Source organism: Salvelinus sp. IW2-2015, linkage group LG18 (assembly GCF_002910315.2).
Source record: "Salvelinus sp. IW2-2015 linkage group LG18, ASM291031v2, whole genome shotgun sequence".
Lineage (NCBI taxonomy): Eukaryota > Metazoa > Chordata > Actinopteri > Salmoniformes > Salmonidae > Salvelinus > Salvelinus sp. IW2-2015.
Window position 1 is genome coordinate 34,493,175 of NC_036858.1, and position 16,670 is coordinate 34,509,844.

Sequence of the window (16,670 nt, forward strand, 5' to 3'; positions counted from 1 at the left end):
TTATGTTAGGGTTATAGTAGCAAACAAAAACACTCCCCCCAAACACGCATGCTACTATTTAACACGACCCTGGTTATTATTTAAAAAATGTTAACCTTTATTTAACCAGGCAAGTCAGTTAAGAACAAATTCTTATTTTCAATGACGGCCTAGGAACAGTGAGTTAACTGCCTTGTTCAGGGGCAGAACGACAGATTTTTACCTTGTCAGCTCGGGGATTCGATCTTGCAACCTTTCAGTTGCTACCTAGAATAATACAGACAAAGGTCCTCTCCGTAGGGCATAACACTTCATTTGAATAAAAAATTTTTTTTAAGTAAACTGCTATTCGAACCCATTGTCAATGAAGGTACAACATGGCCTTTTTTTTAATCATAACTGGATTATCATCATGATGAATGTATGAAAGAAAAATAATAAAAAACACACTTGGCTTTTTTGGTAGGCATATATACTGTATATAATATGTATCCACACTCTTACCACACATGTCACAAAGTTCAAGTTATTTCACAACAACAGCACCAAAGAGCTTTGATTGATTTATCACCTCCTCCCTTACATTCATTCATTAATTCATTCATTATTTTTCAGATATACATACTAATCATCTATTAATTACGGACATTAATAATTTACAATAAAATAACAATTTTAGGTACAATTCTCATGTTTCTTTCTTTTGTACTACAGTAATTTCACTGATCTTAAAACATTTCACACGGGAAAAGGTCTTAAAAGATTGCAAGACCTTCTGCACTGTTTTCAATCATGTAGCATCAAGTTAAATTCTGTATATCCAACTATGCAAGCTGCTTACTGTAGTTCAAAAGCTTTTCCAGAACCCTTTCCTCCATCCTCTCTTTGCCCAGCCCCACACTTCCAAGCTTTTCTCCAACTCTTACATGGAAATCTGGACTACCACTCCAGTATTCTTAAAATCACAGACGAAAAAGTGGAATACTGCAGCTTTAAGACATAAAAGTCACGAATGTAGACTGTGTTTAAAATCATATTGGGAAAACCCTCACAAACCCATTTATAAAACAACTAACACAGAACAATTGAACTATCATACTGTATGACAACATTTTTCTTTAGTTTGTTTTGGCCCAAACATAAAAACAAATACAAACTGGTATAAAATACTGTTATTGTAGCTTAATATTGCAAAACATCTGCATATGTAAATGCATTTGTATGTTAAATGCCTGTGTTCCTCATGAGTATCTGCAAATGGAAAAAGAGACCTGTGATATTTCCGTAAACTGAAATGTCATATTTGACAAGGGCCGAACTCCAAGTTCACCATGCCATCCTGAACTGACAGTCTGTCACCTGAACTTCACAAGCTGTAATGCTTGATAACTCTCTACTTCGAAACACTGTGACACCGTCTACCCAAACAATCAAATAATAAAACACAAAATCAAAAAGGTACCATCATGTTACACCCATGGCCAATCACTGAAAAGCTTTGTGTGTAATGTGCCAATTACCTCCAGCAGCTAAACATGTGTGATGTGTTACCAAAACATAAACAGACTCATTTTTGTGGCTCTTTTTGTGATTGCTATTGCGGCAAAATAAATGTGAGAAAATGTGGCAAAAAAAATGCAATGCTTCCCCTTTGCAATCTCATGGATATTTGTTTCTCTGAGTACTTGTATTGAAATTCACAACATGGAGATGAAACTTTAATTTAGTGCAAAAGCTTAAAAACAATCACCCTGTTCTTATAAGAATGAAATGTATGTCTTTGTTTTCCTCCCTCTGAGAGGCATCAGATGTTCAGTTGGATTTACATGAACGACAACCACAACACAAACAGGACAAAAGAGGGCGAAACAAACAAAACCAAGACAATAAAAAGCAAGGAGAGCAACGAAACGAATCAAAAACATCATTCGAAAACGTTTTTGTCCATACTCTCCTTGCCATTGGTCCGTGAATAAGGTTCAAAAGCAGAAGAGCTCAGGTAGCGGGCAGACAGTTCCTGTAGGTTCCCGGCCATAGAAAGCGGGTTGGAGGACATGCGGGTGGCCACGCTTCCCAGCAGAGAGGGCATGGGGAAGCTGAACAGTCCATGAGCTGACGGGGAGCTCTGGAGGCCCGCTACCGTCCCTGAACTGGTCACTATGGGCAGAGGGGGACTGCCACCGGCCGTCCCTGAGCTGGCACCACTGCTGCTGCTGCTGCTTCCATTGCTGGCCATGCCCATGGAGGGCCCTCGCAGGGCGGCACTCAAGGTGCCGTTGCCACAGTGCTGCAGGAGCCCCGGCAGACCTGGCGGCGTGAGGAGCCGGCCCTGCTCTAGGAGTCTTAATACACTGCAGGTGGCCGCCGTCTCCGACACCACCGAGCGCAGCTCTGAATCTTTGCCCTGGTCCTTTTTCTGCTTTGTGCGTCGGTTCTGGAACCAAACTTTAACCTTGAGGGAGGACACAAAACCAAATTCAGACAGAAAATAAGCATTAGAGGCCTTAATTAAGCAAAATAGGGCCTATTTTCCAAATGAATATACTTTGGATAATATGTCTTTTTTATCATCTCTGTAGGCATTTATTGCAACACCAATGTTTTCAGAAAATGACTGAAGGATTTGGATTGTTGTGAATAATTCCGAATTCCACTGTGGTCTCAGTATAGGTCACACTTTGATGTCCACATGATTTGAATTGTGATAGTAATAAAATTGGTAGCATGATCAGGGAATGAGACCAGGGGGCCCAGCTACCACCCCTTAACAGATTTAGTAGCTAATTTACAGAAACACGGATGAAATCACAACCTAATGCCATATAAATATTTATGTATCAATGTCACATTAATGGATGTTATCAGAGTCACACATAATTTGTATTTTTTCATAGTAGGTATGAGCATACACTATACAGTACGTTGTTTGGGGTCTAAACTTGAACTAAACTTTCCGTAAAGAAAAATATGTTGTCACGGGAGGCATGAATAACTCAATAACATATTTGTCTCCTGGTAAAATGCAGAATGTAAGATAAAGTAGTAAGAAATTAATCAAATGTATTTCCATGACCTTTAAAATCTTTAGTTTATTAAATAATTAATGAACTAAAGGACATGAAAGCAACAAAAGCAGGGTCAGATAGTAATGAGTATAAGGGCCGGCCCTAGCCTTTTGGGGGCCCTAGGCAAGATTTGGTTTGGGGGCCCTTGCTGGAATCTTTTTTTAGTGGACCCGCTCTATAATAATAATAATACATCTGCGAGAAAAAAACGTATTAATATATTTTAGTTAATTTCCTGCAATTCTATATATTTTGCCATGGGGCGTAGAGAAAGTGTTGCAGTTGCCATGGAGTGGCGAAAACATTTAGCAATTTTATAACAAATTTCATGCAATTTTACTAATTTTTCCATGGAGTGGAGATACATGTTTCCTATTTTAAAGCTAGTTTTCTGCAATCCTACACATATCGCCATGATTTATGCCATGTTAATGATATCTGAGTGATGATGACTTACAAAATCAATGGGGGCCCCTTGGAGGTCAGGGCCCCGGAGCACATGCCTTGCATGGCCTGCATGCCTGGTCGGTATTTTTACCATAATTACTTCAAGTTTAGATAGAAAAAAATTAAGTTAGCTGACATGACTAATTGAGTGACTGGCAGTGACTGACATAACAATTGAAAACTGCACAACCAAATTTCAAAATTCCACCTTGTGTATTCTAACTCTCAACAGTATATTGAGAAACGGATTGAGTTGAGACCCTGAACGCCTTATGCCTGGGGCCGGCCCTGATGAGTTTATATGTATGTATGTGTCTGAAGTATAACAAGGACTGAGGTATAACAAAGTAAAGTGTGTATGACAGATAAACATGGCTATTGTATTCCTAATCAAGTAGATAAATTAGTAAAGTAAATGCAAAGTAAAGCAAACACGTTTTTATTCCACGTTTGATAGTCATTCAACAATAAAAATAGACCTATCTTTTCCCATTTGGGTTTTATAAATATACATTTTATATAATAAATTCCTTTAAAAAAAATGATAACAGGAGTTTGTATTTTTTTGGCATTTTCTTCAAGTCTGTGGCAATCAAATCTGATTGCTTTCATATGTACCATAATTAGAGTGAATGTGTCTCAATCAATGAGCCTCCAGCTACAGTACCTCAAACGGCAGCTACTTCAATCACATCTGAATAGCATGTTTTCCCTCATGTTGTTGTTGTGGTTGTAGACAAACAACTCAGTAAATTCACAAGGTTAGTGGGTCAATCGCAAATCTATTTTACACGCTGTAAGTAAGGAATTACAGTACGATAACCATAACAATAGGTGAACATCTTTTATCTGAGAGGATACATTTTCGACAACGTCCAACGAGGGACTCTAAAGCCAACAACCCCAAACAAAGATGATTAGGTGTGCACACTTCAGCAAATGGCTGTCCTTTCTTAATGTAACACCCCAAGAGTGCATCGGAACAAAAATGGTATTTCATGATGCCGTCATTAGAGACCACTTCATCAATGCATGTACGAGACATTTGAAGATTTAAAGTAATCAAGTAGCGTGGCTGCGTGGGACATTTTAATGTTGCATGTGAAAAGACGTTAAGAAATTCAAGCCTATTGTCCTCCCCGTGAATGGGGACCTAACGGCTGTGTGAAGTCTAAAGTACCATTATTCTCTATTAAAAACCACCAAAGAATTGTGAATTCAATGTGTGCTGACATTGTTAACCATATGTACTGTATACTGTAGCTACATTCAAAATAAAAACATCAAATGTATGGGTCAGAAAAAAATGAATTTAACATTTTTTTATGTATGTATATGCTAGATCATTATGAATATTTATTGTAATGATCAGAAATGTGTGAGAGAAACACATGACTATGTTGTGACTCTCAGAAAATACTTGAGCATAATGCTCCAGTCTAACATCTGTCCAAAGTCAAGCTAGTTTAGGCCCGATTTAAGCATTCATGACATACGTAACAAGCATATGCAAATGTGGCTGACCATGCCATTAGCCAGCTTGCAAGATAAATAAATAAATAAAATTGTGCTGCAAATATGTCGGCCTGAGCTCTGAAGCAGAGAGCAGGGTTTCCCTGAAGTGAAAATTATACATTGAAGGGTAACTAAGTTTGGTATCTCTTGTCGAGAGCGAGCAGACAAGTGCAAATACAGTTCACCGACAGTGGGCGCAGCGTGACCTTTCCCTGACCTCACAGCTAAGGCCTGTGGACTAGAAAACTGAAAATATGGCTAACATGGCAAAAGAATTGACTGAGATTGCATAGTTCACTAAGCGAAATAGAACAAAATATATTTTATTTGAATTTTGTATATGATCATTACCTAACAATAGTATTGCTTGAGCTATATGATCAGTGAAACAGTTTTCCACATTTCTTAATTATCTTCTAAATGATTTTAGTTAGAAACAATTAACTAACCAGTATGCTAAATAAAATGTCAGCTGGGTTATAGTAACAATTAAATAGATTGTATTGGAATGGGATATGACAACAAGTATGATGACAATATGGAAAGCATAATTTTTCACATTTGAGATAAGATTTGAAAATACCTAAGGGTCGTTCCACGAGTGCCTTTTATGTCCTTGTGTCATTGTGTGTAGATTTTGATAAAACAGAACATTTAACAGTTGTATCACATACACTATATATACAAACGTATGTGGACACCCCTACAAACTAGTGGATTCGGCTATTTCAGCCACACCCGTCGCTGACAGGTGTATAAAATCAAGCATACAGCCATTTCTCCATAGACAAACATTGGCAGTAGACTGGCCTTACTGAAGAGCTCAGTGACTCTCAACGTGGAACTGTCATTGTATGCCACATTTCCAACAAGTCAGATCATCACATTTCTGCCCTGCTAGAGCTTCCCTGGTCAACTGTAAGTACTGTTAATGTGAAGTGGAAACGTCTAGGAGCAACAACGGCTCAGTCGCGTAGTGGTAGGTCACACAAGTCACAGAACGGGACCGCCGAGTGCTAAAGCGTGTAGCGCATAAAAATAATCTGTCCTCGGTTTCAACACTCACTATCGAGTTCCAAACTGCCTCTGGAAGCAACGTCAAGCACAAGAACTGTTCGTCGGGAGCTTCATGAAATAGGTTTCCATGGCCGAGCAGCCGCACACAAGCCTAAGTTCACTGCGCACAATGCCAAGAATCGGTAGGAGTGCTGTAAAGCTCGCCGCCATTGGACCCTGGAGCAGTGGAAACGCATTCTCTGGAGTGATGAATCACGCTCCACCATCTGGCAGTCCGACGAACTAATCTGTGTTTGGCTGATGCCAGGAGATGCTACCTGCCCGAATGCATAGTGCCAACAGTAAAGTTTGGTGGAGGAGAAATTCTAGCTTGGGGAAGTTTTTCATGGTTCGGGCTAGGCCCCTTAGTTCCACTGAATGGAAATCTTAATGCTGCAGCATACAATGGCATTCTAGAAGATTCTGTGCTTCCAACTTTGTGGCAACAATTTGGGGCAGGCCCTTTCCTGTTTCAGCATGACAATGCCCCAGTGCGCCAAGCGTGGTCCATACAGAAATGGTTTGTCGAGATCGGTGTGGAAGAACTTGACTGGCCTGCACAGAGACCTGACCTCAAACCCATCAAATACATTTGGGTTGAATTGGATCACCGACCGCGAGCTAAGCCTAATCACCCAACATCAGTGACCTCACTAATGTTGTTATGGCTGAATGTAAGCAAGTTCCCGCAGCATTCTGATGTTCCAACATCTAGGAGATAGCCTTCTCAGAAGAGTGTAGGCTGCTATAGCAGCAAAAGGGGGACCAACTCCATATTAATGCCCATGATTTTGGAATGAGATGTTCGACAAGCAGGTGTCCACATACTTTTGGTCACGTAGTGTACATCTACGCTCTAACTAAATGTAACCATATTCCAATAACAGTTGAACATCTAATTGTCAAATCATAGTGTTAGAGCAGGTGAGCTGGTTCTACTCTTTTAGGCCTTTTTCTGGTGTTTTGTGGCGGAAAACTGAGCCTGTCAAGCATGACACATCAACTATGCTACCCATAGATAGGCTAGAAGTTTTTTTTTAAGTACATTTTTTTTTGTTACACATGCATTCAATTGCCCCTCCCTGTTGCAAACAACAAGCTTCCATGCTCCCTGTCACAATGGGAGTTACGGCTGATTTAAGATGAAACTGTTAACCCTGTTATGGTCAACCCTTTTACTTTAATTGGCATTTTCATTTTTCTTAATTTAAACCCTTGAGATGGGAAAACGTGTGCCTCATGAAGTTGAACATGTGTTTTTTTAGGACAGAATGTTAAAATCAGGTGAAATAAATCATTATTATTGACAAAATTACACTACCCAAAAGGCACTTCATTGAACAGTCCGATAACATATTATCTATGATACCACAGAACATAGATGTAGTATTACACTTGCCATTTTTATTTACTCATGGTCAGAGGGAAATAGGCACATGTATTGCTTGAATTACCTGAGTTTCAGATAGATTTAGCTGGCGGGCCAGTTCTGTTCGTTCCCTCCCAACCACATACTGGCATCTCTGGAACTCCATCTCCAGACGATAGAGTTGCTCTGCGGTGAAAGAGGTCCGGGTTCGTTTGGGACGGTCCAAATCCAGTCCCTTTGGCAGAATGATTTCTCGTATAGACCCTTTGGCATCTACAACAAGGAACAAGTGACCATTGAAGCTTTATCAATGATAGATATTTTCAATTTTAGTAACACTTGTGGGTCATCAGGTAGCCTAGTGGTTAGAGAGTTCGAATCCTCGGTCGGTCGGGAAGTGAGCTGGCAACCAGAGGGTTGCTGGTATGAAATCCTTGATGCCATTACCTGCCTTTGAGCAAAGCACTTAACAGCCCCCCTGCACCTCTCCAAAAACCTGTGTATGTGTGTCTTTTGGAGGGGTTGGGTTAAAAGTGGAAGTCAGATTTTTGACCAATAAAGTGATCTCTTAGTCTGAACTTAATCACATCAGAATGACCATTCATCATTGTTGTAATATCTGTATGCCTACTATTGTCCATGAAATGAATGATTGTCTTCAATGAATGACTTAGGTCTTGTTTAAGTGCCCAGCATGAAGCTGTATGAACCAATCTATGATGATTTTACTATATTTTCAAAATAAAATACATCCTTTTAGACTAATAAAACTGAGGATCTCTGTACATCTCTATTTAATTACATTACACAATCCAATATGTTTTGATAACTAAGAATGTCTGCAAAATTAAAAAATTAACCATCCAGGTACGCACTTGAATACGGTGCATTATTTATATGAATGCATACAATGCACAATATCAATCACAGTTCTATGCATTACTTCAGTTGATACACTGACATTTTCCCAACCAACTACTGTACTTTGCAGACTAACTACGGGTAACCTCAAGTGCACTAAAACCAGTTTAAAAAAAGAACAGTCTTTAATTAATTTGAAAAGTGCAGTTTACAGAAGAAAGTATTTTTTTTTTTTTTAAGTACAAAACATCTACAAAATACAGCGATATTATCCGTTTATTTCATTGTGATAATTGACTTTTACCAACTCATTTATTGCATCAATACTTTAAATGATCATATTTTATCATGTCAATCAGAACTCTCTCCTAAAATGAGTCAAGTAACCTCAAGAGTGTTTTTCTCCTCTAGGTTTCTACAATCCAAATCTAATGTGTACAGTATTTAAAAAGTTGTACTTTTTGTCATGTGAATGGAAAATAACTCAAGGATCTACATTTAAATCATTTGATATTAATTCCATAGCTGTATTAGCTTTTATTGACTTAATAGAAAAGAGAGAAAATATAGTAGGAAAAGGTTATTTCTCAATTAACTTAAATGTATTATGACTTTTTAAAGTATTATTATTTCTTTCATCATCTAAAAGCAGCAAAAGATAACCTGAAAATATAAACATTTATCTTTGAATGTAGTTTTCATTTTAGTTGCTAAATGATATCTATACCAATTAGCAAGGATTATTCATATTTTTAAACAGTCTCTATGTTTGACCAACTGTGTTAAATAGAGTAGATAAATAATGTGTGCTTATTCTGCTGCAATTTACCCGAGGCCAGACGACGCACATAACAATTGACACATTTATTTTTATTAACTACATATGAAATAGCTTGAATCAAAGATGATATAAGCAAATACATTTTACGTCCATTAGTACTGTCATTCAACATCTGTATCTGAATAAGATAGCGAACACCTGTGTATCATATTCTTTTAAGCTTCTCTGAATATTGTTTTCAAACACAAGGTGTTTTTCAAAAGGAGAAATTGTATAGTATATAGCAGCGTAAAATCTATTCTTAATTTAAAAAACAAATGTATTTAGAAATCTTAAATAAAGGTTTGCTATGATTCTTTAAGTGTGCCCTATAATTCAATTTCAGAAGATACACAATTGTTGTGAATGTAAATAATTTCGATAGGAGTATGTCACAAGTGTTACATAAGTCATGAAAATATGGACATAGTTCATTTTTACAAAAGTGCTCAAAATGTACGTTTTTATTTACTCTTTTATATTTGTATTTACTCTTAATGCTGAATTTTTAAAAAAACATTCTGAATATCTCACATAGCAAATTATCTTATTTCATCCTGTGGGTACATGTAAAGCAATGAGTAAATAGACCCCATGCGCTGCAGTATTAGAACATATGAGTAGAAATCCTCTCACCTCTGACAAGTATTCTCCGGCAGTAGTCTGGGTCCCCCGTGCTCGCCCGGTTCTTCTCACAGTTCTCCACCATCCCAGATGGCGAGAAGGACTCCTGCTGATCCTTTAGGAAGGTTTTGGAAAGGTTCGCCTGGGAATCCTTGCTGTCTTTCCCATCCTTTAGTCCATTCTTCAGCCCCATCCCCGGTTCTGTCTCCTGGTTGTATCTGACCTCCATAATCACTTATCCTCTCCGATATTTCTTTCTTCCCCCACTTTCTTTCCTTTGTCAGATGAAAAAAGGGATTGCAGAGAGTATTGCGCGTTGTGTTGTCTCAACAGTGTGGCTTTGTTTTAAAACAGCACCTTTTAGACCAGAGAGTCACCTACCTAATGTTCGGGGAACGCTTGCCTCACCCGCCAAGGTGCCCTATTTTCATTGTCCAACTCACTTGCCCAATGATCATGGACTTATCACTGAAACTTAAAAGCGATGTAATGCCACCTCGCCTTGTTACATACACATCAGGCTGATAGATCATCTCCAAATAATCAGAGCGATGGATCGACACGCTCGCTGTTTCAATTGATTACGGTAATTTTGCTGCTTCCACATTTGCGTTGCCTCATGAATACACTAAATTGTTTGGGAAATATATCAGGTCCTAATAGAGGGGTTCGCTCACTCCGTCCTCATCTGTCAGCCAGCTCTCAGTCAGGGAATCAAGAGAAATGATTGGTCTCGCTTTGCAAAATAGCCTCCCTGAGCACACAGACACAATCACAGGGGCACGACAGTTCCAGAAAAGTTCCCAGGCACTTCAGTCTTTGATCCCCGGAACATGGCCAGCCATTTTCAACGTGTCTCCGGCGTTGGTTGTCTGGCCACGATGGCTAACTTTAATCGCATTTATTGTGTCTTTTGCCAATGATCGTCCCTCTGCAACATAGAGCTCTTGCCGATATAGTACTTTCACAGGCGAGTGGGAGTAAGAGAAGGATAGAGAAAGAGAGAGAGAGAGAGAGCGAGGGAGGGAGACCGAGATAGCGAGAATAAAGCCGAGGCGGAGAGACAGAGGATACAGAAAAGTGAATCCACCCCGATTGGAATTTGTACTCTCCACGACAGCTGATTCACAAAAACCACCTGGCTCTGCTTAACAGGAACTGTGTTAAAGTTTCCTGTGTCGTCCCACGTCACTCAGCACGACGAACAACAGCAGGAAGAGCTGCCCACAGGTCCTAGTCATTAATGCAGTGTCCCCACCATTCATATAAGAAGCAGTCTGCTGCATTTCTAGTCTTAATCTGAAAAACACAAAAAGGGGACAAAACTTGTCATTAGTGCCTCTGCACTCACACCAGTGGAACGGCCCCCCTCTCCAGCACTTCCTTCCATCCCACTCTCCACCCACCCACCCACCCACCAACTCTTAGCTATTTCCATTGTCAGAGCAACAATATCTCAGGGAGTAATCCAATAAGACCATTGATTAGGCTACAATGATTCAATTCAAACCAATGGCCTTGTGCAAGGAACATTCTCCGGCCCTTCTCGTCACCTTGCGGGGCCAGAAGCCCTCTTCAAGCTGCCCCCCTCCCTGAACACCAATAATTCCTTTATGGGAAACAGAGAGGAAAAGTAGTGAAAGATGGCAATTATCTAATTGGACTATTAACAAACAATTCTGTCAGTGTGGCTGCCAGGCAGCAGTCTTGGGGTGGGTTTAAGGGCCGCATGTTGCACTAACTTTATTCACTGAGTGTTTGGGGACGGCTGGTTGGAGTGGAGAAGGAGCGATTGTTAAAGAAAGGTAAAAGGGGGCTAAAAAGGGAGCGACTGAAGGGGAATTCTGCTTCTCAAGCTGTGTTGCTGAGCTTCAGCCTGGGAAACAGCTTGTACACGCAGCCCCGTGGCCTCTCGGGTTCCAACAATGGCTCATCTTGAAAAATCCAGTCCCCAATTGCTAGTTCTACAGCAATATTGCAAATACACTGTAAATTAGTGTGAATATAATGTGAAAATTCAAAATCCATGTAATAGGCAGGAAAATAGTATGTACATTCAAAAGGTTGAGTATTCAAAAATCGATGGGTGTGCTTTGTTGAGAAATGAAATGCACTATTCTCTTTTTGACACTTAGGTGCTGCATGTCTTTTCACAGGCGTCACAGCTAGTTTGATTTTATTCCAAAGTTTTTATCACAATGTATTAGTTGTGTTTCTCATTTTTAATTATGAGCTCACTTGAAGGCTTTGTATACATCAAATAAGATAGTAAAACAGTACAGCAGTAACAGTTGCTCTATACCTGTGCAATAATGTTGTAATTACTATAGCAACAAAATTGTATTAACATGCTGTTACGTGGTGATTCAGTAATCACTTTATAATGGCGTTGTTATGGAGTTGAGCATTTTTGTTGGTGAAATAAGGAACAGATGGCAACAATCAAAAATCAGATTGTAACAACTTAAATGCTGGTACTAGTGCAATAACATGGTTCATTTACAGGTATAAGAGCAAGTTCATGTAAAGTGTTACCAGGACCAGCGAATGCGCTAATACTGGTCAAATTGGGAATGGTTGGGCACAATATGAAGAGGCAGTGGTTGTGCTGTGGTTATTAAAGGGGGATGGTCTTCCCCAGTAACAGTCCTGGCAATGCAGGGTGCCCTCGGGTAAGATTGTAAAAGCTAAATGAGTACATTTAGAGGCTGCGCCCCATGGCGCTGCAGATTTTGTCACTTCCACTCTATCCAAAAAGAAGGTTACATCCCTCCCAATAATGGGCATTATTCAAGAGAGACATAACAGTCCTAGTAATAGTAACATTTTGCAACGGAGATAGCACTATAGCATTATCCTCCCACAAATACAGTGGTCTCTGCTTATAAGAATCACAGACAAAAGAATCAACCATTTATGGTGGAAGAAAACGGGACAGAGGCCTTTGTAGACTTAGAATGACTTACTTTGCTTGGAAGAAGCAATTGGTTATAAGATTGTCAAAATGTTCCAAATTGTGTGGTTTGAATTTGGTTCTTTTAAAATAAGAACATTGTGGTACACATTATTTGTATATGTATCTACATGTATAGCTCTATGGCAGGTGGTAGGGAAACTACCCCTCATTTTCCCCCTCAACCTGTGTCACCAGTATCCCACTTAACACTATCCCTTCATATAACATGCATCTGTAGCTCCATCCAGAGCCTCTCTCAGAACACATAATAGCAGCAGCCCACAACTGGAAGCTCTTAACCATACATATTGGTCATCATGGGTGGGCTAGCGACTGTTTACAGAAAAGGCCAAGCGCAAGCAGGGACACTACCACTAGCAGTTCTAGTAAAGCGATAATACATTCATCATGATCACAGCCAGCGTGATTAGTGGGAAGGTCCAGTATCAGAGCCTTGCTCTTTCAGTGTGATTGTGTGTGTGTGTACAGTGTGTGTGTGTGTGTACAGACGACATTTCAATATCCTTCTGTCAATCAAGGCAGAAAACTGGAGGTTTAAACTAAACACATTTATGCCTGGATAGAAATCAATGTGTTTCACAAACAGGCACCCGGAAATCAAATAGGCCTGCACATAAAATACAAATCAGTTCAATTGGGGTGGCATGATGATGTGGTGTGAAATTTGTAGAGATCTGGAAGATGAAATGGTAAATGTTGATACAGACCAGACAATAACATCCATCTGTATTTATATTAGAAGTCCTTTATGCTGCCTAAGCAAAGGCACTCCTGGCATTAGTGAAGAGCAAGTTCAGTCAACAGAGAGAACCCGAGAACTATATTTTTGTTAATAGGACATTGATGCCTAATTACCAAGCTTCCCAGTATTTTCTTTGGGTAATGTTACTTGGCACCCTCTAACAAAGCCTCTAATATAAGTTAACTTGCTACCAGGGGATAAGCCTTGGCAAGTTATACAAAATGTGTTAATTCAAGGTAAACATGTGCATTGAAAGAGTTTTACGTTTACAATTAGCATGATTATGTTCCTTAAAGTAGTAAACCCAGCTGTTACCCAAACTGAATTATGTAGTAAGGTACATAGGGGCCTGCACAGGTGGCTGAGCTGGAGAGTATTGTGTGGTTTATAGCTGGTTTGACATTTTACTTTTTTCTTCTGGTCAAAACCCTTGAGCCATGTGGTTCCAAGTTATATTGTGAAAACAAACTTTCCTCCCAATTATACTCAACATTTTGAGACATGGGGTTTAAAAATGACCAATTGTGACAACTGCGCTATTAATTGGGATTATGGGTTTGTGTTGGCTTCAACACAATCGCCATATGTTCTTAAAGGTCCTAGCTGCTCCATTGTTCTCAAAGAGAGGGGATGTCAGCTATCTTACGCCTTTTCTCAATCAACAGGTTATAAAGACAAAGTACACACAATACCCCATAACGACAAAGCGAAAACAGGTTTTCTGAAATATTTGCAAATGTATAAAAAAACAAAAACAGAAATGCCTTATTTACATAAGTATTCAGACCCTTTGCTATGAGACTCGAAATTGAGCTCAGGTGCATCCTGTTTCCATTGATCATCCTTGAGATGTTTCTACAACTTGATTGGAGTCCACCTGTGGTAAATCCAATTGATTGGACATGATTTGGAAAGGCACACACCTGTCTATATAAGGTCCCACAGTTGACAGTGCATGTCAGAGCAAAAACCAAGCCAAGAACACAGTGGCCTCCATCATTCTTAAATGGAAGAAGTTTGGAACCAACAAGATTCTTCCTAGAGCTGGCCACCCGGCCAAACTGAGTAATCGGGGGAGAAGGGCCTTGGTCAGGGAGGTGACCAAGAACCCGGTGGTCACTCTGACAGAGCTTCAGATTTCCTCTGTGGGGATGGAAAAACTTTCCAGAAGGACAATCATCTCTGCAGCACTCCACCAATCAGGACTTTATGGTAGAGTGGCCAGACGTAAAAGGCATATGACAGCCCTTTTGGAGTTTGCCAAAAGGCACCTAAAGAAACAAGATTCTCTGGTCTGATGAAATCAAGATTGAACTCTTCGGTCTGAACGCCAAGCGTCACGTCTAGAGGGGACCTGGCACCATCCCTACGGTGAAGCATGGTGGAGGCAGCATCACGCTGTCGGGATGTTTTTCAGTGGCAGGGACTGGGAGACTAGTCAGGATCAAGGCAAAGATGAAGGGAGCAAAGTACAGAGATCCTTCATGAAAACCTGCTCCAGAGCGCTCAGGACCTCAGACTGGGGCAAAGGTTCACCTTCCAACAGGACAATGACCATAAGCACACAGCCAAGACAACGCAGGAGTGGCTTCGAGACAAGTCTCTGAATCTCCTTGAGTGGCCCAGCCAGAGCCCGGACTTGAACCCGATAAAACATCTCTGGAAAGAAATTTAAATAGCTGTGCAGCAACACTCCCCATCCAACCTGACAAAGCTTGAGAGGTTGGGAGAAACTCCCCAAATACAGGTGTGCCAAGCTTGTTGCGTCATACCCAACAAGACTCGATGCTGTAATCACTGCAAAGGTGCTTTAACAAAGTACTGAGTAAAGGGTCTGAATGTAAATGTGATTTTTTAAATTAGCAAACATTTCTAAAAACCTGTTTTTGCTTTGTCATCATGGGGTATTGTGTGTAGATAGATGAGGGAAAAAACAATTTAATACATTTTAGAATAAGGCTGTAACGTAATAAAATGTGGAAAAAGTCAAAGGGTCTGAATACTTTCCGAAGGCACTGTACATATTACACCATCATTGAAATGTAGCCTATAAATGAAAATAAGCAGAGAGAAAATAACTTAATGTCTTGATATCTAATAATGTCTTGTTGTACTGATGTTTCATTTAACAAGGCCTAAATAAATTATGCTTCATGTCATGAATCAGTAATTAGGCAACATAATCATACCCAATTCATATTCCACCAAAGCATTACTGTGAGACCTATTCGCCCCTCTGTGAGCTCAGTGAGGGGGAGGGAGAGAACGAGGAACAAAAGCCAGAGAGAGGGAGAGTGAGGGGATTATTTCAATAGGTAGGCCCTCATCACATATCGGGCCTGTCTCTATGTAGTGACTGTTCTAAAACTGTACACTGTATAATCGGTACAACTCACAGCAGAGTTATCCTTTGTAATTCTCTATCATGCATTACAGTTAAGATGATGTTAAACGTAGAGCACCACAGCCGCCCCCGCTCGGTCTCCCATGTTTCCAAACACTCACAAAGATTTACCCCAAAAATCCATCTGCGCGCCTGAATGACATCCATTGTTGGGTGGGAAAATGATCTATTTTGAAAGCCTTTATGGGTCTTTTCATCACGACTGTCATGCTTAGGCTAAAGGTACACAGTGACTGACATTGGCACATAACTGTTCCAGAGATACAAAGAAACTGCTCAAATTACACCTGTAGCAATTACTACAATGATGAATTATATAGGACAAAGAGTGCTATCTAAAACTACTCAGGAATACTGTAGAAAAATCTAAGGACCATACTGGCTTCATCATAGCTTTTTAATAGTAGATTAGTGAATGAACACTGTGATGTTTTCTTTCTTTTTATATACCAGCATCCTGACTATTCAGAATATCCAGATATTGAAAGATACAGCTGTCAATGTGAAATATTAATATTAAAAAAAAAAAAAAAAAAATGTATTCATTTAAAGCACATGTCAAACTCATTCCACAGAGGGCCGAGTGTCTGCCGGTTTTAGCTCTTCCCTTGTATTTGATTGGTGAACGTAAGGTCACTGATTAGTAAGATAACCAGGTGAAGGAAGTTCCTAAGTCTTAATTGAAAGGAAAAAACAAAAACCAGGAAACACTGGGCCCACCATGGAATGAGTTTGACACCCCTTATTGAAAGTAACTGTCCAGTGAAAATCTCACTTTAAAAACCCCATCTCAAACTTGTATCTCAAGCAG

General features: G+C 39.8%; 1 protein-coding gene across 1 annotated transcript; it reads right to left on the reverse strand.

Annotated features, from left to right (window-relative positions):
* Positions 1–337: 337 nt before the first annotated feature.
* Positions 338–10,975, reverse strand: LOC111977817 (ventral anterior homeobox 1-like). The gene is made up of 3 exons (XM_024007516.2): positions 9,749–10,975; positions 7,517–7,704; positions 338–2,431 (listed from the first exon to the last, which is right to left on the reverse strand). The coding sequence occupies exons 1-3, from the start codon at positions 9,963–9,965 to the stop codon at positions 1,904–1,906; spliced, it is 933 nt and encodes a 310-aa protein (XP_023863284.1). The 5' UTR covers positions 9,966–10,975; the 3' UTR covers positions 338–1,903.
* Positions 10,976–16,670: the final 5,695 nt, after the last annotated feature.

Excerpts from the sequence above, each read along its gene's own strand:
- LOC111977817 (XM_024007516.2), bottom strand. The coding sequence starts at position 9,965 with ATGGAGGTCAGATACAACCAGGAGACAGAACCGGGGATGGGGCTGAAG. Across the intron at positions 7,705-9,748 it reads CCGGAGAATACTTGTCAGAG|ATGCCAAAGGGTCTATACGA; the intron begins GTGAGAGGATTT and ends TCCTTGTTGTAG. Across the intron at positions 2,432-7,516 it reads TAAATCTATCTGAAACTCAG|GTTAAAGTTTGGTTCCAGAA; the intron begins GTAATTCAAGCA and ends TCCTCCCTCAAG.